Raw genomic sequence first — 25,506 nt, forward strand, 5'->3', positions numbered from 1 at the left:
ACAGGGTAGTCCCAGCTACTCTGAAATGAAGAGCAGGTGCCAGTACCTCCACAAAAAGCTGTCCCATATTCAGAGGCAAATATCTGAATTTGACAAGCAATACGTGGAGTCCTGGCACCACACATCTGCTTCAGCCTTATAAATCAGTGAACTCTGGATTTTTATTTCAAATAGGAGATTAGGCTTTTAGGATTACTTAAGTTAGTATTGAACAGTTAAGTTTTGTTTGCACATAGCACTGAGGAGTTGATTATTTCTTAAAAATATAGGATTAGTTCAAAGACCTTCATGAGTTTTAGAAGTTGAAAGAAGTGAGTTTTGAACTTTAACAATAAAGATATTTTACTATTAATAACTCTATCTCTCGTTGTTTATATAGCATTTGGAGTGGCGTTTTCTTCTGGTCAATTCTTTTCTTCAAGCCTTAGGTTTGTCCATAGAAATAAACTTGATCTGTAGATGGTGGAAGCCCAGTACCTCTACTATGAAGCTGAACACAATTTAAGAACGTATTGTGGCAAATTGAAAGTCTTCATGATAAGTATAGGGGTGTTTTTCGAACTTTCTTGTTTAAATTAACAATCCTCTGCCTTATGCTGTCAAAGGCGTAGAAGTTTTGACAACCCCATCCCCAAATCCACTTGTTACAGAGGTTACAGGGTTACAGAGGAATGCACAGGGTCTGCTCCAAGAAATCATCTTAAGCATCTCCCAGGACTGCTGGTAGACCTTGGTTTCACCTTGTCAGTGAGCCAAGGAAAATCCAGATCTTGGCAAGTGTTTTGTAAAACATATTTACAAGTGTTGTAGAGAAGATACTTCAGCAGGTTTTCAAGAGAAATTGTATGAATGTGTCCATATGGAAGCCTTGTTTTGTAGTTCTTTCAAAAATACTCTGTCACAACCTTCTAGAGAGACACAGATGTTGATTCCTGCACAGACCTATGGGGACGTTGCAGTCCAGTCCTTTTCCTAAGTCTCCTGTTGTTAATATATTCAGCTGACAGGGTAGAGGTGTGGCCAGCAATGCCATAACCTTCTTCTGGGGAAGGATAGAAAAATGGCTGAGGGAGGACAATATTTGGATAGACTTAAGTGGGGCTGTGAATGCCCCTTTCTTCTTTGGAGAGTATTTTAGAACTTCCTCAATTGTCTCCATGCAAACATTTTCAAGCCCCTATACCTGAGACATCCTGGAGTGTTTTGTGATTGAACACCTGAGCTGTTGCTGCCCTTCTGTTCTCCTTCAAGTGAAGGCGAAGAAAATGTCACCTCTTAAACCCTGAGACTTGGCTCCTTTGTAGCCTGGCACAGGGGATGCTCCTACAGCTCTGCAGTGCAGCAGCACAAGGAACTCTGCTGTGGGGACCATGGGGTGAATTCTGCTGGGCTGCCTGCCCTTGGCCTGGTGACTGCTGCAGCTTGGCAGAGAGTGCAAGAGTGTTGCTGTTAGGAGTGGGCTGAGACTGAGGATTTTTCATGGTTACCCCTTCATGACTTTTCTTTCCTTTCATGTCAATTCTTCTAACTAATTCTATACAGCATGAAGAAGTCATATTTTCATGCATCAGATTCTCAGTTGAGTCTATATTCCCATCTAGTTTCTCATTTGTTGGGGCTGGCTTCCCTTGGGGAAATGTATATCAATGCACTGATCCCATCCCCTTTTATTACTGCAGGTGTGCTTGGGAGTACTTGAAATCGTCATTTCCACTTTTGTTTTAATGCCTTGTTGCTCTGCTTTCTGACATAAACACAGTCCCCAGGTTGATGAGGATGTACCTGAGCATCTAAAGTCATCAGGGACGCTCGCACCAGAAAACTGTGCAAAGATGGGAGCACTTTACCCCAAGATGAAACACACAGACTTAAATTATCATTTCCTATCACATGATTGTCTCTGGAAAGGATTGTAACTTGGGAAAATCTTCCTCAGAGCATTTCATATGGGATCATTTTTCTTTAGTAACCACTTGAATTCTGATCCTCAGGAGTGCAAGGGCAAGACCTTGTGGCCACATCCTGGTTTCATGGCTAATTTTACTCATTTGTCTTTTTAGGTTTTCTGACTTGTTCTCTCAGCTTGCTGCTGGAGTAAGACCTCCATGGGCTAAGTCTGTCCCATGTAACTGGGAGTGTTTTGCATCAATCTTGTCCAATTTCAGCTATGAAATTACAATCTCCACCTGATGACATTCTGAGCTGTGTGTATGCTGTGGCAATGTAAGCCAACAAGAACATGAAAGGATCCTATGGCAACCCCAGAATGAAAGCAGAGAGAGATTCCCAAGATCCTCAGTGTTCCTTCCTGTTTCAGCTGACTTTTCCTTATGCCAGCTCTTCTTCCTATCATAATTCCTCAGCATTTCTTCGAAAAGATGGCTTTGAATTGATGTGTGCAGAGCTTCCAAAATGCCTGTGAAAAGAGCCAAAGAACAATTCACAATTGCAGAGCTCTTTCCACCCTAATCTTGCCGTGTTAATGAGGGGCACTCGGCTTTGTGTGCAGGTTATTGGAGCCTTGGTGCCAGTAACCCCTATAGAATGGAACTGGCTTTCCTTCTGACAAGAGTGCAGAAACTCCTCCAAACTTTGGGCCTCTGGATTCAGACTTGATGAGCCCAGTGATGAGCAAGTGTCCTGGGCTGACTTTATGATGCTTGTATCCCAAATTGTTTGTTCTGTTTGGGTTGGATATTGAGTTCTGCAGCTTTAAGACTGGTTCCAAGACTAAAGGCAGAGAGAAGAGGTGCAGAGTTTGTTATCAGAGACTGCACTTGCTTCCCCACATTCCTTCATACAGACTGTGCTGTCTGCAGTGGACAGCAGGAGAGAGTTCTCCTTTGCTTTTATTTAGCTTTTGACTAGCTGAGGGACAGTAGTTCCATGGACTATGGTTTTTTCTTTTTCTTGGAATTTTTTGAACCTTCTCTGGACTGAAAACCCCGAGGAGCAGTGGGAGCTGGCACCTGTGTCACACCAGGCCTGGCCTGGGCCGTGGCATTTCCCAGGGATGGAGGGACTGAGAACAGCCTGAGTGAGCCGAGCTGCAACCCACGGAAGGGACTCTTCTGAATTTGTCATCTCGTCAGAGCAGTGAGAGGTTCTGTTGTTTTGTATTGTTCATTTTTGTGCTGGGGAGTGTTTTGCCTGTTAAATAGAAAGCTTTTTTTCACTTCTCTCCAAGGAAATCTTTTCCCAAAGCAGTTGGGGGAGGGGCTGCTGGAGTCTGTTTCCTAGAGGGACCCCATTCAGAGGTTTCCTCCCAAATTTGCCCTAAACCAGGACAGCGAGAAGCAGAGGATTGACCAGCAGCCCAGTCAAGTCCATCCAGCAGCTGCTTTCTTGGACGACACATTTTGTGTGGGCATTGTAGAAATTCTCAACCAAACTTCTGAGATAAAGAATAGCATTGATAGCATGACTGCAGCAATTTATGCAATTCCTAAGGTATTGGATTTTAAAATTGACCAGTTGACCTCAGATGTATTGGTCCAAAGGCAAAGAGAATAAATACTTCCAAACTACTACCAGTGTCTAATGTGTCCTTCAAGAAGTAAATTCTATTTTGTTTAGCTGCATCTCACCATGGACAAAGCTGTGCATGCAAAGTGGCTCTCAGTGCTATACAATATTATTAGGCCTGGTGGAAAAGGTAATATTCCTAGAACAGCAGGGCCTCTCCAGAAGGAGACAGATAACCAGGAATAGAGAAAGCATGACTTTCAGTTGTCACAATTTTGTGTCAAAACCTTAGTTATGAGGAGCCAAAAAAGGACTGTGTATTAAAGCACATGATTTGCAGTTAGGGACGTGTCTGTTCATCTTTTAGGACTGAATTGTTCCCCAGGAGCCTATAAAAGTGACTATGTAAAGAAAACTTTTCCAAATATTCCTAAAAAATTCAGGAGTACTCTGCTGCAAAATTTCAGGCACTTTAGGGCATTTTCACATGAAGCTTCAAGCATTTCTAGGGGCATGCTTGAGACACAGTATTCTTAATATATGCAGCACCTCTGCTGACAAGAAGTCATTATTTCAGGCAGGGGTATAGGAAAGACATCCTCTAAGATGCAGAGGGTTAAATACAAAGAATGACACATTTCAGGCAATTTGAGAAAATTTTCACCTTTTATTAATTTTTCAAACACAGATAATCAAATATTACTGAAAAGCGTGCAAGCAACTACAGTAGGGTAGTTCAATTCCCTAAACTAAGGGTGCCTTCAGAATAGTGACACACTGACAACACTAAAGGGCCTCTGGAAGAAATGCCAATAAACAAGTCTTATAATGAAAACTGGGGCTACCTATTCTTCTATGGAAGAGTGAGTTAAATCTATCTGTTCTACTTTCATATACTATGAACTACATCCTTACAAAACCATTAAAGCCACAGCTCACAGAAAAACTACATGTAGTCCCTAACAGGCTAGGTTTCTGTCTTTGAGGTGTAAAAAAGCAATCTCCAACAGCTTCATTATTTATAAGGTTTCCCTGATTCATGCTTCCCAACACTTCACTCTCTTCTGTGAGGATGTGCAGGTGGAGCCAGTTTCTGCCTCACAGACTCAGGCAACAGCACTGTTGTAACTGGAAGGTGAAGGGCAAGGCAGAGATGCGTGTGCACAAGGAATCCATGTGGTGCAGCATCTTCCTTCCACAGGTGCAGGAAAGCAGCTTCAGGATTGCCAGTGACAAATGCAACAACATGCAGCGTTCACGTGGCTGCCATCGGGTGTGAGCCCCCCCCAGCACAGCTCTGTGCTGGAACTCCTCTCAGTGGCTGGAGAGCAGTATCCAGAGGCGAAACCGCAGCTGACCATAAGCTTGCATGGCCTTTCTGTGGGCGACCGGATCTCGGGCCAGGTGCTCAAAGAGGTTGAGCGGCTCAATCCTTTGCATTGCCGGTGGCAAACTGATCATTGCAGGAAGCCTCTGGTTGCCCAGCACAAAGTGCTCCAGGCGTTTGGACTGCAGGCAGCGGCGCAGGTATGCCATGATGTCCCAGAGCCGCCGCACAAATTCCCTCCTGCTCCAGCGGGACAGCGGTACGGTGGTCAGCATGTGCATGACCACAGTCTTCCAGGTAGAGCTGGAAAAGCCTGTGCCTCTCAGGATGCAGGTGAAGACCTGCAGGCATTTCAGGTGCAAGTTCTCACATGGCACCTGCCTGGCGATGTGCCGGAAGAATTTCACCTCAGCCACAGCGTAGGTCTCAGGCCACGCTGTGCTTGCAGTGAAGTTGGCCTCGGCGGGCTGGCTGCTCACAAAGATGTCAGAGTCTCCTTGGCGCACCCCAAAGAGCATCTCCACCATCAGGCTCTTCTTGCCTCTGCTCAGCTGGAATCGGCAGGACCGGCTGCAGGGCTGAAACACCAAGTGCCATGAGTAGGACTGAGGCACATGCAGCCACGAGGATCTCACCAACTGGTAGAACCAGCGGGAGGTTTTCTCCACGTCCAGGTAGGAGCCGGTGCAGAGCGTCTCCAGGAGGCTGCGCTTCTGCTTCTGCTGCAGCTCCTGCGAGTGGTGCAGGAAGCACAACAGCTTCTCACCCAGCTGCTCCCCCTTGCATGTGCACACCAGCTCCACACGAACACTGAAGGCCCTTGCTGCCACCTGCCCTGCGCTGCTCAGCTCTAGGTGGAAGGCGTGCCCTGGCGGGGGATTCAGTGGCACCAGCACGCGGTACACCCCATCCCACTCCCGGGGACTCCAACCCTCAAAGGCACTGCCCACCCCAATGGCTTCCTCAGGCACCGGGTAGAAAGTATTGCTCACGCTGTCCACAAAGACACGCGTCAAGCTCTCCATCAGCTCAGCTGTCACTGAGCAACCTCTCTCCAGGTCCTCCACAGGCCACTGAATGTGATCTACTAAAAGGATGCCTTCCTTATTCCCAATATCTCGGGTGTCTTCTCTGTCTTCAGTTCTACCAGTGCTGCTTTCCTCCTTGCCACCATCACTGCCTTCTTTTTCACTGGCAGCCACGTTACCTTGCTTGTTTTCTTTTCTCTCTTCATTCTTGTTTCCCTCCACTTTAACACCACCCTGTTCTTCATCTTTCTTTCTATCATTGTCATCCTCTTTTATAACTTCCTTCTTTTCTTCCTCAGTTGCAGCAAAATCACTATGGTCTACTTCTTTCCCAGGATCACTGCTATCTTCCTGCCCAGTGCAATGAGTGTTTCTTTGTTCACTGGCATCACTGCTTTCCTGCACCTTCACATCTATGTATTCTTCCTTTCCATCTACCTTGTCTTCACCTTCATTTACATCATCACTGTTGCTTGCCTTCATATTTGCACCATGGGATTTTTCTTCATTTCCATTTCCTTCTTCCTTTCCAGCTACCTTGTCTTGCTCATCCTGTACATCCTTGCTTCCTCCTGCATTTGCTTCATCTAGGCCTTCCATGTTTCCAGCAACATTGCCATATTCGTCTTCATTTACATCATCATTGTTGCTCAAATTCATATTTGCACCACAGGATTTTTCTTCATTTCCATCTCCTTCTTCTTCCTTTCCAGCATCCTTGTCTTGCTCCATCTGCACATCCTTGTTTTCTCCTTCGTTTGATTCATGTAAGCCTTCTGTATTTTCAACAACATTGCCAGGTTCATCTTCATTTCCTTCAGCAGTATTGTCTCCTGGCACAATGTCATCATTCCATCCTTCATCTTTCTTTAAGTCACTGCCATTGTCACTCTTACCATCACTGTCTGCCTTCACCTTCACATCATTGTTGCCTTCAATGGCATCATCGTCATCTCCTTCATTTGCAGCCACAGGACTTCCTTGTCTGTCATGTCCACTGCTGCTGTTGTCTGCCTCCTCAGTCCCATCAATGGTTTCCCCGCCTTCTTTTGAATCAGCAATGTCTTCTTCCTGTTCTTTTCCTCTCACGTCTGCTAAGGTGTTGCAGGAGCTCTGGTCCTTTCCATTGCTGCTGGCCTCATGACTCCTTCTCCTGCAGCTAAACCACAGGCCCAAGAGGAGCAGGACTCCAGCAAGAGCCCAGAATGGCCACTGCTGCAGAGCACCAAAGAACACGGCTCCCCAGCCCTCATCCTGCTGCTCTGGGGGCCCCTGCTCCAGCTCCTGCAGCAGCCGAGCCATCTCACGGTCCAGCATCTCCTGACGCTCCTGCATTCGCCGGTGCGTGGCTTCATCCAGCCCATCCCCAGCTGGCTGGGGGTGCTGGATCAGGCTTTGCACGAGCACGAAGAGCAGTGACAGTAAAGCCATGGTCTGCAGGAGGACACACAGAGGGGGTCAGAATGGAGACAGGCACTGGGGCAGGAGCCGCAGGGATGTGGCAGCAGAAAGGAGAGGGCCCCGGCAGCTGGCAAGTGGCAAGGCCTGCACCAGTGACCCAGCAAGAACCGTGCCCTGAGCAAGGCGCTCCCGCCATGGGCTGGGCCCTGGCTGCAGGGGCAGAACACATGGCCCGAGGGCCAGCCCTGCTGCCCCAGCCCTCCTCCAGCCCTGTCTCATCCCTGAGTGTGCACTCACCGCTTGCCCAGGCTCTACTGGGGCAGTGGCACCCGCTGGGGCCTTTTATAGCAGCCCCCATTGTGACACGGCCCCTGTGCTGTCACAGTCCCTGTGCTGTCACAGCCCAGCCCTGCCCGCCATCCCAGCCTGGCTCAGGGAACTCATCATGGCCCTGGGCACCCAAAGTCCCAACAGACACCAAGTTCCACTCGGAAACCTGGGAACCCCAGAGCTCCCCTTTACAAAGCAGTACAAGTGCTCTCCCACAGTTGTCTTGTCAAATATCATTTTGGGTGACGTGACCCATGGATGTTCTCAGTATACAGATGTAGGCTTTCATTTAATACTGGAGGAGGACATTGCTTATTATTATTACTTATTACTTTTGGGGCAGGATGTCATGTAGGCTAATGTTTTGTTACAGATTTAGTGAGGAATCTTTCTGAAAGAAATCCAGGTTGCTTGGATGATGCACAGGAAGATTTAATACCATCCTTAAAAGGCCATATAAGTTAATTACAAAATTTTGGTGTCTTAAGAACCTCTTAACTCTCAAGCTCTATGGTTCAACACTGTGCAAAATTCTGGTACAGCCAGGATTTTGTTCAGAAAGTAGAATGCCTGTTTTTTTCAAATTTGTGCAATGATGTAGCTCTGTCACTGCCACCATCTTCAAAATTGTCTCCTTTCAACAGAGTTAGCCAATCTCTCTGATAAAAGAACTTCTGTCTCTTTCTGCAATCTCTTTGTGTATTTATCTCCAAAGGACTGTGAATACAGGAGAGATTCTACTCAGCCCTTCTTTGGGGAACTCATCTAGAAATGGAACTGCAGGAATGGAGAGGGAGGAAAGGGAAACAGGATGTGACTCGAGTAGCTGCATAGTGGCCACAGATGTCCAGTGCTAGACAGACAGTGATGTCAGGTGGGTCATGCCCTCCCATTAGTGCACAAAAAGAGGACAATGTTGGCATTTCTGAAACTGCTCTGAATTGGATTTGCTTAACAGATACCATCAGTAAAAGTACTCCTTTCCCGAACTGATGCCACTTACCATGCATCTTCCTCACATTCTTCTAGCTGTTTTTGATCTTGTCCCATCCTTCTTTTTACAGGGGAGCAAAAATTCTTTGCCAAGTATCATTCTTTCAGTTTTGTTTCCTCTTCTCTTCCAAGATTAAATAAAGTGAACATTTAGCTGAATAGTTTTGTATTTTTTGAACCCAATTCTTCTTTTATCCAATTGAGCTCCTTCTGTGACCTTGGAAAAAAAAAAAGTGAGCTACAGTTTACACTGTGAAGAGGTTGATATGGGTCAGTTCTCCAAGGTTATTCTTAATTCAACTGCTATGTAAACTGTTGATGTCAGTGACTGGAGGCTCTCTAGGACATTAGATATATGATGATTACATGATAGAAAATGCAACATATTGCATTGCAGAAAATGCAACAGAGTCCAGCTCTATGCTGTCATAGAAGACCACACATGAAGAGCTTAACATACCAACCTAGTGACAGAAAAAATTACAAAAATAAATGCCAGTCCAATTGAATGCTTGAGGCGGTGCTCTCGACTTTCTCTGATGCTCTAGGAAGGGGTGCACGTCCTCCATGTCTCATGTAATCCCCACCAGCCACATGGAAATGTCTCCAATACACCTCAGAGTGTTTCAAATACCACTGCCCTATAATTCATGATGTGATAAATGTGATTCCTGCTAATTAAATTGTAACTATATTAACAAAATTGTATTTAGAAGACAATTGTTAGAGAGTGAGGGGGGAGATGGGTGTGACGGGGCAAAGGACATCTTCCAGATGTTGGGAGTCGAAGAAGGAGGTTGGAAGAAAGTCAAACAAGAATAGTAGAAGGACGTAGGTCTGACAAGCAGCATCTAGAAATAGAAAGTTTTGACCTTGAAATGGACCAAAATGGGATAATTCCAAGCATGGGACTCAATTAAAGTCTTGTAATGGAAAACATCTGCTCAGTCACACAGTGCACCTGCGCTACCTGCGGGTCGCACCTCGGTCACTGATGATGATGATGGGCCTTCATCGGAAATAAGACCCTCAAAAGGATGAGAGACCCCTAAGCCATTAGTAGAGCATGCGTCGTACAACATAGTGACCTAGATTTTAGGAATAGAAACTGGAGGAGCTTTCTAGAAACTTCTGTAGCCTACAGTATATAAGTGGGATTGTTAGCCTGGATGCTTTGGTACGTGAGGAATGGGAGCCACTCCCCGTACCCCCGGTCAGAGGGGGCCCCTCCCCGGTCGGTTTTGCTTATGCTTTATACAAACCTCAAATATACTAAATTACTTACTGCCAAATTTTGTATATTCTTAAATATATGCACTTTGATTGTATTAATCTCCAATACTTTAATTGTCATCTCCAATACTTTGATTGTATTCATTTTGTTACTATTAAAAACTTACTATTAAATTTAATCTTGTTACTTGATAAATTGGAAAAATAGATCATTCGTAACAATGGTCTATTAACATCCTCTTGGACCAAACAGAAATAATAGTTTAAAAAGACAGTTATATTTCAGAAACCTGTGCTCCTACACGACAAAAACATCCCAGAATTTAATACCATCCCTAGGCAGAATTCATCCAACCTTAAGGCTTCTATTATGTATTTCTGGGACAGTGTTTTGCTTTCCTGGTAGGTAATACAAATGAACTGCTGGCAACATCACATCAAAAGTGGCAGAATCAGAAAAAATACTGAAAAGTTCACCTTTATAGGAAAGTTTCAGTCTTGGGATATTTTGTTTTGAGGTTCCAGTGACTGGAAGGAACAGTGTCACTAAAGACTGCAGGCTACAGGCATGTGGCACTTGCAAAGTTCTCATTCTGCTCTCTTATTTTTCTTCTGTATCTTCTTTTGCACTATGGTGAAGTATCTCCCCACTTTTCAAACAAGCCAAGTTTTATCTGGAAGGAAGGCATCTGTAAACCTGCATTACAGCACAAATAATAATTCTATAAGCAAGCCAGACCTATCTTTAAAGAGCAACTCATTTAAATTTTTTGCTACAGAAATATTTTTTTCCTCTAGTACAGGTAAAAATGTTTTGTTTCTTTAATACTGAATTTACACATTTTGACACTGGAAAAGCACATTAACTTTTCAAACATGTATCTAGCATCACTCAAGTTCAAGCATAAATTAAATTAATGCAGTATCCACAAAAAGAACATTTGCCATTCAAAAGTGACCATGCAACTTGTTAGTTCATATCAGTCCACTGGATATCTTAATGTTTTATAACTCTTTTTATCTCAGTACAACAGCTATTGTATGTTTATGCTATGACTAGAATGAACTGTAATGTCTCAAATGCAATGGGGGTACAAGCGGAGTTAACAATGAGTACATAGCCATCCAAACTGTCATAAATAAACTAAGAATATTTGATAGAACAAGCAGTTGTGTTTAGTTTTAATAGAAAAAAAAGGCCAATGCTGATGATGGATTTAAGTATGTTATTTCCAACAGAATAACTGCCTCAACTCATTCACCAAAATGTCCTATAAACTTTAATGAGTGTTTCAGGCTGGGGTCTATAGAGATTTTGTTAGCACAGTGTGCAACTAAGCCAGCTTTGCAGCACTTTTCCTTAGTAAGTGTCATTCATATTCCATAAATCTTGAAGTGTTTTACAAATTAAAACAATTATCACTGTCCTTATTTTCCCTGTGCAAAAACAGAACCAGAAAGCTGCAGTGAACCTATTTCCTCAAGGTCACTCAGCTAGCACAGTAGTTGAAAAGAAAATAGCAACAGCAACCCTATGTCCTTTGTAGCCAGCTATCAAGGATCCCTTTTGCCCAACAACTCCACTTTTGCATGTAGAAATATTTGAAATGGCATCTTGACATCTGAAGGCAAAACTTGATGGTTAATAAATCACAGAGGTCAGAGTATGAAAATATTTGTAAGATCAGATCCTTCCTCCTGCAAGTGCATGATGCTAGAGGTAAAGGGAGATGGCTGGTGAAATGACAAATATCAGTTTTGAGTAATGCTATAAAACCAAGGAGTATGGAAATGTTATGGTTAGTTGAGAGATCAATGGCCCATGACTTGCCATGAAAATTCTTTTCTGAAAGGTAGTGAAATTACCTGATTAAAAGAGCAATCCTCGTGCCCACATCAGCACAGACATCAAAGGAGAGCTTCCTTACAAGCCCATGAGATGCAGAGCAGCTTGTGGCCCCGGGTCTGGCACTGGAGCTCCTGCAGCACTGGGTCGGGCAACTCTGTGAGCTTCAGCAGCACCCAGATCCAATTCAGCACCTCCTGATGCAGGCAGTTCATCCCTCCTGGCTGAAAGGATGGAAACAGTTCTCTCTGACAGAGGAAATCTCAGGTGAAACTTGGGCTTTCTGAGCCTCCAGACCTCCTGTCAATAGTAAAAGACAAGGAAGTTTGCAAGAAAGGCATGATGGTGAAAGAGAAGAAGGGAAATAATTTGTACAATGCCCAAAGCGTAGCTCCTATTGCAGAACACTGAGCTTCTTTCTTCTCAGTCCCCTCTTCAACACTCACATTCAGTGCACTATTCTTGGCCAAGTGTGAGTACATGTTCATGAGATGACATGAGGAGAAACAACAAACATTAAATGCCTATTTCCTCTTTTCCTTCCTTTTCTTACAGTATGAGATGCTAAGAGAAGACCCTTAATTCTTCTTGGCCAACACATCCATTTGAGAGTGGACCACGAAGGACTGATGTGGATTAGACTATGCCAGGGTTAAACTGCCTTTACAAAATTTATTTTGGGAGAAGAAGAGGAAAAGAAGGGGAGGGGAGGAGAGAGAATATATGAAGATGAGACACCAGCATTGTTCATCTTCAGCAGAATGATAGTGACAAACCATACTTCAAAAAGAAGCAGTTAAGAGGGAGCCAGTCTCACTGCAAGTATGTTGGGAAATCATGGCCTGAAGATCTAGGCCTCAGCCAAAAGGGAATTCACCAAAGGATTTGAGGCTCATTTTCTTGAGGCAAATTACTGTGAAGAATCAAGACTAAATTTTACTAAAAAAACAGTTGTGTCAGTGCACTGTCATTTGCTGAACTGATTGAGAATCAGCACCAAAGTCGGGCCTTTGGCCATAGCTCACAACCTCACTTTTTTCATTTAGGCTTTTTTAGCTAATGGGAACCTTCCTTTTTTTTTTTAGTTGGGTTTTTGTTCCCTTATCCCTTTTATTTGAATAATGTCTGTGAAGAAAACATTTGCTTTCACAACGTGGTTAGTTTACACTAGAGGCAGCTGCTCCGTGAGCTCGCACCAACCCTGTCCTGTCTTTAGATTCATTGCAATCTGGCCAGACTGTCACATATATTTTGAGTTTATGATGATCCTCTAATACAATTCCAGCTTCCACACAGAGCCCTTCCGACAGTCTAGCTCAGGTTAATGAACTTCAGGCCAACTAACTTGCCATTAATCTTCAGGAAATATCTTTCTGTAACAAATGCAGTGTCAATCAGTGTCCTGTGCTGAAAGATCCACTGATCAGAAGCAAACAGTCCCATGAGCAGAAATAAAACAAAGCCTAAAAGCAAACTTGACTCCCCCATTCTTTCTTCCCCTCAAAAGTAAGAAGAATTTGGTCAGAGAAGGAAAAATTACTGGTCTGTTTAGTTCTTTGATAGTTCAGCTAAGAACCAACACGTTTGAAAACTTCTTCACCATGAGCAGATCCAAAATAAATGAGGAAAAAGAGTCTGAAAAGAAAAATGCTGAAGCTAAAGCTGCTTTCCCACCTTGGCTTCAGCTAGGAAATAGCACTGCACTGTGTTAAAATTATCACCAGCAAGACCGACCAGGGAAGAAAGCCATGTATACCCTGGCTGAAACAGGGGCATTTCCAGTGGAATAAAGGAGCTTTGCTTTGCCCCATGTAGAGGTGGGAGGCACAAGGCTGAGGAGGGGCTGAGCAGCCTGGCTCCATCCTACTAGGACCTCCCAGCAGGGCCCATAAATTTGAAAGGGGCTGCAGGATGACCTGCCAAAAGACAGAAAGCTGAACTGCTGGTGCCCTGCCATGCTGATGGAGAGGGGTTGGTTGTGACTGGCCCATGTGTGGTGTCACGTCCCTGAAATGAGGTGTCACCTCCTGGCAATTGGTCACATTTAGTGGAGCCTATAAAGCACATTGCTCCGAAGCTACTGTCTGAAACAAGAAAGCCTGGAGCCAATTTACAAAACATAATTTATTCCAGGCCCTTTGTGGCAATATACGGAGCTCTTCAGCCTTCTCAAACACAGAGACAGGAAGGAGCTCTGTGCTTATGGGAGCTTTTTCAGATAGTTCAGCTCAAACCTATCTAAATGAAAAATCTTGCATTCACAAATACTGTGCAGTTTCTGACTTCTCCTGGCGTCGCCAAGCCCAGAGCTGAAATGACTGCGACCCATCTGCAAACACACGCTTCTAAAACTGTGTTCATTAAACTCTCAGTTAATTTGGTTAAAAAAGCCTTTATGGAATTGGAGGATAATTTAAAACCTGTTTCCAGCACTAGTTTTCCAAGGTCATTTTAAAATTCAGAATTTTATATTCGGATAAAGAGTTATGGTCAGTTTTGGTGAATCTAATACCAATGCTGCAAATTGTGACAACTGAAAATCTAGAACAACCTAGTCACTGTAAGCTTAAAAATTCATGATAAACCTTATGAGTAAGTTGCCTAGGCCTTGTGGCTTCAATATGTAATTTTCTATCACTGATGTGAGAGTTTTTCTTTCTTCTCCTCCTCTATCCTTGTTTGGGATCTTGGGGTTTTATTTTGTTTTGGTCTATGGAGTCAGAAGAGAGCAAAAGATGTCCCTTCCAGACATCAACAAAATAGCATGAGTGGCCTGTCAGACAAACATATTGCTTTAAAAGGTTTAAAACTAAACAGCTACAAGAAGAAACAAAAACTACCCCACCTACCATTCAAATTTATTGAGAGCTACATTATCTCTTTATCATCTCTTTATTAAGTATGTGTACTTTATCTATATGCACACAAATTTAAAGCATATTACTTTAACCACAAATATACAGATATATGTGTCCAATGCATTATGTAGATGTCTCACCTCGAAATTATCATACACATTCCAAAAGAAAAATTACTGTGTTTGTCTACTGTGTGGTTCAAAACTGCACTATAATCATGAACTGGATATTGAATTGTCATTACTGATAAGAGGGAAAAATGTAAGCATACATGACTCAGAAAAGTAATTCAGAAAATCAAATAGACTAAAAATAAAATTACATCTTTAGACTTAGTTAACATTCTTAACTTAGCTCTGCAATAAAAAAGGTGACATTTATCCAGAGCACAATGAAACTATGTTCTTGTACCCCTTATATAGATGGTCTCTTTATTATTTGGCTGAAGATGCTTTTCTCTTCATTGTGAAATCTCAGGTAAAGCTAACTCCATCCAAGAACTGGTAAACAGTATTATTCATCACTATTCCCCTACTTGAGAAGTAGGGTTTGTGCTATTTATAATCCAGAAAATGTTCTCTTTAAGAATTCAGAAAAATACTTCTTTTTACACCAACCTCAGGTCAGCATTACCTCACTTTGCAGCACCAGAAGAAATGAATTAATAAAAAGACAATGGTACAATCAAAAAACAGCACGTGAGCCTACTGTGGGTGATTTTTTTTTCATTTTCTTCTGCTTAAATTACTGGGTTTAATGCACCTGGTTTAGATGAGGTTTTGCCATAGAGCAGTCCTTGCTATTGTTAAATACCCAAACGATTAGCAAAGACTCATAAGAAGCATAACCCAGCTTACAATGAGTTTTACAAAACTTTGAGTTTTACAAAACTTTAAAGACTTTAACTTTTACTGAGCTCCTCACAGGATTTACACACTATCCATTCAACACCAATAACTTGGCAAGAAAAATCACTGCTCCGATTCCCACTTGAGAAGAACCAGATAGAGCAAAGACAAAGGAAGGGTTTGAGAGACAATGAGGATGAAACTGAGGGAACAAAGAGTCAGAAAAAAATCTGGTTTTATTGCAGAGAATCATCTGATAATACATAAAGTTCTCCAATAGAGAGAGAAAATACATTTGAGGATTAGAGTGGATTTTTGTTGAGATTAACTCAAGCTCAAGTAAAAATAATAACTAAGGAAGTGAAACATGAGAGAAGAAAGAAGAAACTCCCTTATCTTGTTTACTTTTTCATACTTTTCAGCATCTTTCTGAAGGGAATCTACTGATGGTGGCATTTCTAACAGGCATGTAGTCCGTTTGGAGATAAACACTGGCAGAAATGGTAGAAACTTTACAGAATCGTCTGTGTCACATTACTCTGAATAGCTTATGTGACCATGAAATTTACTCTTGGGCATCTAAAATTATACTGCTGGTCTGGAAGTGTGCCCTCAGAGCTAGGTGTTTCTGTGCTAAAAATGTGATCGAGTCACTTTGACTTGATGATTTGAACCATAAAAGCCGGACCCACTTTCAGGGTGAATTTGGAGACCTCAGCTACAGGTGGATGCACCATGTGGGATTTTCCCAGTTGCTGGGAAGAATTCTCCAGCTTGTCTCTCCAAAATGGGGCTCCACAGCAGCTCTGGATGGGCTCTGGATGATGGTGAAGGGTTTAGGCCATTGGTGATGGATCTTTCTCAATCACTATCCTGTCTCTCGTATAGTAATGAGATGACCTTGCTTGTTTTTGCTTGTTGGTCAAGCCAAGCATGTAATATCATTTGACTTTTTGGTTGCCTTAATATTCCTAGTAAAATACAAGCTTTCTTTCCATTGGTGTCTGTGTCCTTTAAAATGCCCCTGTCAATTGGCAGAACAAGGGCCAAAGCCCTACTGGAATCAGCATTTCTTAGACTTGTTGGCGTTTCCTGAGGAATGGTTTGTGCCCCTCATCTTTTTCACACAGCTACAATAGGCTGTGTCTGCAGGAAAGAGGAACCTAAGCAAGTATCTAGAGTTTCCTGAAAAGAACAAAGCTCTTGGACAGCCAGCAGCATTCCCACAAAACTAGCAGAGTGGAAGTCCCAGCAAACTGAAGACACCTTGACAAATGGGTTAGTGGCATTATGGGCCACATTTGCCTGTTGTCTTGGTTTAATTTTGATTTCCTAGCCAATTAATGTCTTCGTTTTGAGTTGCCAATTTAAATAAACTTATTTTTTCTGTTGTGAGACAGAACCAGGAGGAAAAGAGCAAGGTAGGCCTAAAACTTGAGAGAGTATAAAAGAAAATTTATTACCTACACAAACAAAGGGAAAGGAAAAAAAAAATCAGAATAAGATTTTTTCAGATCACTCCTTCCCTCCCTCTCCCAATTTTCATAACAACAAAACATATATAAAACATATATAACAAATACTTCGGTCAGTCCCTGATTTAGTTTTTCTCTTCTGGAGTTCACTTCTGGAGAGAGAAGCCTCTTCTTGTTGAAGTTGTAGGGATTTTTCCCACAAGAAGGAAAAAGACAGTTCTCTTCTGGTTTTATCTTTCACGATTTGCATCCGCCCGGGAACCTGCAACCGTGACACTCCTCCCAAATCCACAGCCTTCCCAAAGCTGTAGATGTGGGCCATGTCTGTCTCATGGGGTATTACTTTTAAGAATGAAATGTTCGACAGCAAAGATTCTCTCTGTCTCCTTTCTCTCTGCTCAGGCTTCATTTTCAGAAAACTGAAATCCCCTTCTTTTCTCAGGGCAGAATTTTTCAACACAGGTGCTCTTTGGTCAAATTATTTATTAAATGGAACATTTCCATCCCCCCATGTCTCTTTCCATGGTTTATAGGAATATTCAGTACATCAGTTCATCCCTACAATTTTACAAAAAGATTTTCAACCATTTCAGCATCTTCTTGTTATGAATGGTTTTCTTTTCTTTTTCCAATTAAACAAACAACAATTATTAAAAGTAACAACAAATTTTTTAATAGTAACAATTATAAATGAATACAATCAGAAGTATTAAAGGTGATTACAAAAATTATTGAAACTAAATACCATCCAAGTAAAGTATTACAATTGTATAATTTGGAATGGATAAAATTTGAGAGTAAGTGTTTTAGTATAATCGAGGTTCGTATAAAGCATAAGCAAAACCGACCGGGGGTACGGGGAGGGGCCTGCCCTTCCTCTCGTACCAAAGCATTCGGGCTAACAATCCCACTTATATACTGTAGGCTACAGAAGTTTCTAGAAAGCTCCTCCTAGTTTCTATTCCTAAGATCTACGTAACTATACTGCACGGCGCATGCTCTACTAATGGGTTGGGGGTCTCTTATCCTTTTGAGGGTCTTATTTCCGATGAAGGCCCATCATCACCTTCAGTGACCGAGGTGTGACCTGCAGGTAGCGCAGGCGCCCTGTGTGACTTGAGCAGATGTTTTCCATAACATGATTTTAATTAAGTCCCATGCTTGTGATCATTCCATTTTTGACAGCTTCAAGGCTGAAGCTGTATTTCTAGATGCCGCTTATCAGACCTTCGTCCTTCGACTCTTCTTATCTGATTTTCTTCTAACGTCCTTCTTCGACTCCCAACATCTGGGAGATGTCTTTTATCCTGTCTCACCCATCTCCCCCCTTGTCACTCGGTAACAATAGTCTTTTATTGATCTAAATACAATTTTGTTAATATAGTTACAATTTAATTAGCACGAATCACATTTATCACATTCTTATTCTCTTTCCATCTTAAAAAACTTAGTTTTTATGTCACTGACTTCAGAAATCTTCTTATTCCCTTTCATATTCAAAGGAAGGCCAGAGGTTTCTCAAATCTTATCTGAGCAGTAAAGAGTTAAAGTTTAACACAACTCCAAGAGTTGGGCCAGGCCCAGGCCGTGCTGGGTGAGGGTGGCTGAGGTGTCACTCAGCCTTTCTGGGGCTGGGCTGCAGCCCCACCCTGCCCATGGCCACCCGGGCAGGCCCGGCCCGGCCGGCAGCAGCAAGAGTCGCCTCCCCCCCATGCCAGAGCCACAGGCCCGTGGAGGAGGAAGCTGTGAAAGTCTCATCACACAACTTTTTCTCCTCCTGGCCATCGGGTCCCCCTCATTGGCAAACGAGGCCCAAGTGGCCTCCAGAGCCTCCCCCCCGCATGGGGGAGGGGGAAGCTCGGGTTGGTGTCACCTGCTCAGCTACAGGAAAGACAAAGAGACTCAGTTCTGGATTACCTCCTTCAAAATGTGTGTGCACGGAGAGAACTTTCTCTCATTGGCTGTTGCAGGTGTCCCAACCCCCACAAAGGAAATTCTCTTAGAAAAAACCTCTCTCAGAGTTTCTTCTTCCCAAGTCAACCTATCACACCTGTGATGGCTGTTTACTTTTTCCCAATGTGAAAACCAAAGTTGAGATACTATTAGTAAGGAGGTAATATGAAAGTGGATTTTTATTTGAAAGTTTTCATGAGCAGTTATGTAAAGATGTCCACTAAAGCCCACTCCCTCCAGGGATGAGTACATATTATAGGTTATAGGAAATTAGCATAATTGATAAAAAGCACCTGTTAGGAGGACAAGTGGTTATGCAATTCCCCCCCAGGTCAAGTTCCTTCTCTGGAGTCCCCCCTTTCAGCACTGGCTTTGTCCAGGAAAGAGTTCCTCAAAGAATTTTTCTCAACCTTCATCCCCAGGAAGAACCAAGATAGCACTGGGGCCTTGTACCCCCTGGGGTTTGGAGCTCTGTAATTTTTTGTCTTTCTGCTTAGGGAAATGCCTTGGGAAAGTACTGGGAAAACTAGTCACTAATACAATAGGCCCCAGAGCTACAAATACATGTGTGAAGAATACAGAGGGCATATAAAAGAAAAAAAAGAAAAACCTAAATGGCATCAGCATGGTCCTGGCCATGAACACATAGGTTCAGATGGTCTTCTCAGCCCTATTTCTGCATATTTCAGAGGAATCCTGCTTGAGTCTGTGGGGAGATGGGTTTGGGAAGTAAAAGTGCATTTCTTCTTTTCTCCTTGGAGCAGCTCCTGTTCCTAGCATCAGTTGAGCCTCTTACCTAGCCTGATGCCTCTGATTGTTGCAGCAAAATAATTTATGGCAGACAGAAGATACTGACACTACCAGGACATGGCTTTCTCCAGTGCCAGCTATGAGTGGGAGCCAGAATAAAAACTCTATTAACCACAACCCCATTGGAAGATTCCCTTCCTTTTCACTGTGTGAATAAGCTCTACATTCACTTCCATATTGTCAGTTGTTTGTTAAATATGAGAAGTTCTCTTTCATGATTTTTTAATGTGGTTTGGAATTGGATAAGGGTCTCCTTCATTCACAAACTCCAGTCCAAATTGCCTTTGGAATATGGGCCACTAGACAGTTTTTGCCCAGCCATGGTACTTCTAGATAAGATGGCAAGGGCAATGGTATTTGCTGCCAAAATCCAATAAAGTATGGGAAAGCCAAAACATCCTGTGGTGATGAAGGCCTCCAGCTGTTACTAGAAATCAACAGAGTTCCTGCCAAATGATTACTTATTACTAAGTGCAATCTGTTTGCCTGGATGAGAGTCTTGCTCAACTGAAAAAGCAGAAAGATCAGCAAGGCTGCTCCCAATGGCCCATCACATCATTTTTATTTTGATCATTTGTCTTAAATGTGTCTGCAGCTGAGCTGATGAGAGGGGAAAAAAAAAGACTCATGGCAAGGCAGTGACATTCCACAAGAGGAATCACTGGTGTATATTTTATGGACCCCTATTAAAGCATGTTAGTCCTGGTTTAAAATACACAGGCATGAAACAACTTTGAGAGACAGAGACTAAAATGGCTTGTGGATTAGTTTTTTAAGAATGAGGAAAACTACCTAAAAGATGTTGTTTCATAGCATTTTAAAATAAATTACGTAAAAATTAACAATAAATAAATAAGAGTTTAAAAAGTGTTGTGGTGTATGAATAATTAGAAACAAAGAAACGTGAAGATATGAATGCACATTTTCATAAAAATATGAAATTACAAAGATACACTGAACTACAACACAAAGGTAGGTAAAGCTGTACTTTAATTAGCTCATTTTATATTTCTAGAGCTTTTTTTTTCTGAAGAAAAGCTAGGATATTCCTTAAGAAAACTTTCACAGCCAAGACACCAATAATTAAATTTCCTGATGTCTTCTGATGTTGGATGAGATGCCCCGGTTGACAGTTCTGACTGGAGGCCAAGAACTGGCTCTGCGTGGTCTGAAACGGAAGGACGGGTTGACTGAAGACCCAGGAACAGCTCCAGTCTCTCTCCTGGGAACGGACATGGAGGGACTGGACGGAACGGACATGGAAAAAGTACTTAATGGCCGAATGCGGGAGGAAAAATCCAGATCTGACAAAGTATGGATTACACTTGGCATAACGTTGACATATGTGTTTGTTGGTCGGAGCAAATTGTAAGTCTTGCCACTCTTGCCACTGGGGAGGGGGATTGAAGTCAGACTAAATTTGAAGGGTATCCAAAAAGAGTATAACTCAGAGTCGCTCCTGTAGTGCATCAGATCGGTGGGCTCGAGAGTTGGAGGTCGCAGTGGCCCGAAATGCCGGCTGTAACTCTGGTCAAACTGACTATCTGACCCGTAGCTAAAATGTTGATCTCTCCCACTTGCTGGAATTAAAAAACAAACTAATTAAGAGAGTTCTACATTTGCTGTTAAATACCTCTCACAGAGGTACATGTGTGAAGTACTTCTAAGTGTTTGCTTCTTGTCCTAGGTGCTTATTTGAAACACAGAGCACCTGATTATAGATATGAATCTTTATTTGACAAAGGACAATAGCACAAGTATCCTGCTCTAGGAAGTGTTGGAAAACAACAACACTTTATTTGAACTGCTACAAATACGTACTGACATCTTTTAATCCTCATCATTATAATTGCAAGGGCAGGTTTTTTTAATCAAGAAAACAAACTTATTCTGCAGTCTCCTTGACAAAAATTTTCATCCCTGTGTTAGCTTTCACCACTCCCTTTCTTTTCTGAAAAATGTCTCAGAACATTTCTATTAGCACAAATTTTATTACTCCATTATCTTTATAAATAATTATTGTTATTTGCCTAGAGAAGCTGTGCAGCATGAAGGGAGATGCTGGCTCTGAACCCACATCTAAGTGACTGAAACTGCTTGAAAAGCAAACTTACCATCAGGACCAGGACCAAAAGGAGTACTGACTCCTCGGGGTACAAAGAAACTCGGAAGAGAATCTGCCAGAGAAAGTAAATTAACTTCAGAGAATGTAAATATGAAAACCCAGGAAATACACAGAACTGAAATAATTATGGTTGGTAGGGAAGGCTATGTTGGTTCCAGACACAGTATAGGTTCTGTAGGGTGACACACCAGAGGTTACGTCGCTTCCATACATGGAGTAGGTTCCCTGGAGTGACCCACCAGAGGGAGGGGTCATACCACCAGAGGGTATGTCACTTCCTGACACAGTGTAGGATCTGTATCTAGGCTGCCAGCGTGCTGGAATAAAAAAAAGAATAAAAACCAAATCAAGACAGAATCTACACTTGCTGTTAAATACCTCTCACAAAGGCACATATGTAAAGTACTTCTAAGTATTTGCTGCTTAAGTGCTTATTTGAAACACTCAGCACCTGATTACAGATATTAATGTTTCTTGGACAAAGGACATTAGAACAAGTATCTTGCCCTAGGAAGTGTTGGAAAACAATAGCACTTTGTTTGAAGTGCTACAAATATCTACACACATCTTTTACTCCTCATCCTTGTAATTCCTAGGGTGTGTTTTTTAATCCAGTAAACAAACTAATTTTATAGTCGCCCTGACAAAAATTTTCATCCGTATGTTAGCTTTCACCACCCCCTTTCTCCTCTGAAACAAGTCTCAGAACGTTTCTGATAGTACTTATTTTACTGGTCCATTATCTTTGCACTTAACTACTGTTGTTATTTGCCTACAGAAGCTTTGCAGCATGAAGGGAGATGCTGCCTAGGAACCCATATCCAAGTGACTCTAACTGCTTGAAAAGGAAACTTACGATCAGGAGAACTGCAAGTTGTGTAGAATGTCTCACCAGAGGGTATGTCACTTCCTGACAAAATGTAGGATCTGTATCTAGGCTCTCCCCAGTGTGCTGGAATTAAACAACCAAAAAAACAAACCAAATGAAGACAGAATCTACACTTGCTATTAAATACCTCTCACAAAGGCACATATGTAAAGTACTGATAACTGTTTGCTGCTTGTCTTAAGTGCTTATTTGAAACACTCAGCACCTGATTATAGATATTAATCTTTATTGGACAAAGGACATTAGCACAGGTATTTTGCCCTAGGAAGTGTTGGAAAACAACAGCACTTTATTTGGAGTGCTACAAATATGTACACACATCTTTTATTCCTCATCATTCTAATTCCTAGGGTGTGTTTTTTAATCCAGTAAACAAGCTAATTTTATAGTTGCCCTGACAAAAATTTTCATCCCTGTGTTAGCTTTCACCACCCCCTTTCTCCTCTGAAACAAGTCTCAGAAATTTCTGACAGTACTTACTTTACTGGTCCATTATCTTTGCACTTAACTACTGTTGTTATTTGCCTACAGAAGCTTTGCAGCATGAAGGGAGATGCTGCCTAGGAACCCATATCCAAGTGACTCTAACTGCTTGAAAAGAAAACTCACCATCAGGAGCAGGACCATGTGGTGTACTGACTCCATGGGGTACAAATGAAAGCCGAGAGGGTCCTGTTCAGAGAAAGTAAACTTTAAAAAGCAAGGAAATGCACAGAATTGATATTATTATGGTTGGAAGGAAAGGCTGTGCTGGTTCCAGACACAGTATGGGTCTGTAGGGTGACACACCAGAGTTTATGGCGCTTCCAGACAAAGGGCACGTTATGTACAATGTCCCAGCAGAGGGTAACTCAGATGCTGAAAAAGTGTAGGTTCTCTGTCTAGGCTCGCCCCAGCGTACTGGAATAAAAACAAAATAAAAAACAAATCAAGAGACAATCTACATTTAAAGTACTTAAAAGTGTTTGCTTCTTGTCTTAAGTGCTTATTTGAAACACACAGACAAAGGACACACACACACAATTGAAAAAAGACAATAGTAAAAATATCCTTCCTGAGGAAGTGTTGGAAAACAAGAGCACTTTTTTTGGAGTGCTACAAATACTTACATCTTTTGCCTCTCATCATTATAATTGCTACAGTGGGTTTTTAAATCAAGTAAACAAATGTATTCTATAGTGTCCCTTTCACTGTTTTTACGGAACATATGTCCTGTTAGCCACAGAAGGGAGTCCTTTACATTTGGAAGTATTTCAGCATCAATTGAAATCAACACTTCATACTCTTCAAATATTAGTCAGGCATATTGTTACAGGCAACATTTAAATTAAATTACTGTAATATTCAAGTATCTTACAATAGTGTGACAACTTAAAAGTTCACATACCTAGACTACTGAGTACCAAACAGTTTTGCATAGAAAAATACCAAATAGAAACTATGGGGTTGAACTACTGTGTTTCTAAACACCTTGTCCTAAGTTACATAATGTGATTTATAAATTTCATATTGTTATTATTTTAAACTGTGTGATTTATACTATTTGGTTACCAGCACTACTTGTGTAGCAAAGCCATGTGATAAGGAGAGCATTTATACCAGGATAGCTGCATTCCTTGGCTATGCAGTCATGTTGGCAAGTGACACTCAGTCGATTAAAATCAGGTAAAAATTGCAAAAAGTAGTTTTTGGGAGACATCACAGCTTGTGTATTCAGCATTAACGACACTTCCATCTTTGTAAACATTGTTAATAGGCTTTTCTGGTTTTGCCTGTACTGATACAGGCAAATACTGGTACATTTTTTCATGTCTATGATCATCTCAATAGGAAAATTCTCTTTTGTGGCCTATCTGTGTTGGTTTTACATGGGTTAATTTTGGTAAGGAGGGACGAAGCCAGCCATGGAAGTGGTATTTCTGTGAGGAGCTAAAAGCTTCCTTTGTGCCTGGCAAAACCAATCACTGTCTGCCTTTGAGAAACAGGCACACTGCTAAGCCAATTACAAAAGTGGGTAATGCTTCTATGATAAATTATTTACAAAAGACAAAACCTTGGGAAGTCTCTTTTTCTTCCTTGGAGGGGTTGGCAGGCAGCAGAACCCTCCCAGTCCGGGGTGGGCCATGTGGCCAGGACTGTGAGGCCAAGATTGGCACATGTGGCTGCGGCCATCTTGGGAATGGCTTGCAGGCGACTTCATTTGTTTAGCCAGACAGAAGGGCACAGTGGTGGCAGCTGCTTTGTTTTTCCTTTCCTGCATTCAGCTTGAAGAAAGGTGCTGAGTGGAGCCGGCAGCCGGCGCGGCCAGCATGGTGCTGGCGGGAACCACGTGAGGCATGGTGAGCAATTCCCCAGTGTGGAGCCCACATGGGATCAACCTTTTAATGCTGCAGAACCCTTTAAAAACTTTTCAACTGATAGAACTTGAGAACAAGAGAACCTATGGACACCAGTCCTCTCCCAAGTCAGAGAAAAGAAAAAGGTGAAGACCCATGAGGAGAACAACATGGTGACACTAAGGTCAGTAGAAAAGAGGGAGGGAGAGGAAGAGGTGCTCTGGGCCTTGGGGCTGAAATTCTCCTGCAAGCCATGGTGAGGACTACAATACAACAATCTATTTCCCTTTAATTCATGAAGTGCATGGGGGAATGCAGAATTCACCCACAGCCTGTGAGAAAAAGGTGCTCACGCTAGAATGCGTGGATGCTGAGAAGCTGTGATCTGGTGAAAAACTTGAACTGAGAAACCTTGCTTCCAGAAATAGAAGGAAAAGATTCTTGCTTAAAGTAAAACCCCATGAACTAAAGGGCTCACAAAATAAAATAGCAGCTGAGGGAAGACTGCTTTGCCTGTGTGAGGGGCTCACATTGCAGCAGATTTGGGTGGGACTGCCACGCCTAAAAATTAAAACCACGTTGAAAAAGT

At 42.4% G+C, this 25,506-nt stretch overlaps 2 protein-coding genes across 3 annotated transcripts in view; both read right to left on the reverse strand.

Annotated features, from left to right (window-relative positions):
• Nucleotides 1–4,779: 4,779 nt before the first annotated feature.
• On the reverse strand, nt 4,780–7,251 carry LOC148219631 (inositol 1,4,5-trisphosphate receptor-interacting protein-like 1). The gene is made up of 4 exons (XM_088156438.1): nt 6,927–7,251; nt 6,613–6,650; nt 6,312–6,345; nt 4,780–5,921 (listed from the first exon to the last, which is right to left on the reverse strand). Exons 1-4 carry the CDS (start codon nt 7,249–7,251, stop codon nt 4,780–4,782), a joined length of 1,539 nt encoding a protein of 512 aa, XP_088012564.1.
• Nucleotides 7,252–20,540: 13,289 nt separating this feature from the next.
• The window catches only part of LOC106857638 (uncharacterized), a 28,151-nt gene continuing 23,185 nt past the window's right edge, over nt 20,541–25,506 (reverse strand). For both annotated transcript variants that reach the window (XM_088155893.1, XM_088155892.1), the window contains 6 exons: nt 23,371–23,481; nt 23,191–23,253; nt 22,549–22,644; nt 21,881–22,009; nt 21,682–21,744; nt 20,541–21,147 (listed from right to left, as the gene is read on the reverse strand). In XM_088155893.1, the coding sequence (XP_088012019.1) occupies nt 20,651–21,147; nt 21,682–21,744; nt 21,881–22,009; nt 22,549–22,644; nt 23,191–23,253; nt 23,371–23,481 (959 nt within the window). In that variant the 3' untranslated portion in view covers nt 20,541–20,650. The remainder of the gene's footprint in view (nt 21,148–21,681; nt 21,745–21,880; nt 22,010–22,548; nt 22,645–23,190; nt 23,254–23,370; nt 23,482–25,506) is intronic.

This window comes from Sturnus vulgaris, chromosome Z (assembly GCF_052056855.1).
Source record: "Sturnus vulgaris isolate bStuVul1 chromosome Z, bStuVul1.hap1, whole genome shotgun sequence".
Classification (NCBI taxonomy): domain Eukaryota; kingdom Metazoa; phylum Chordata; class Aves; order Passeriformes; family Sturnidae; genus Sturnus; species Sturnus vulgaris.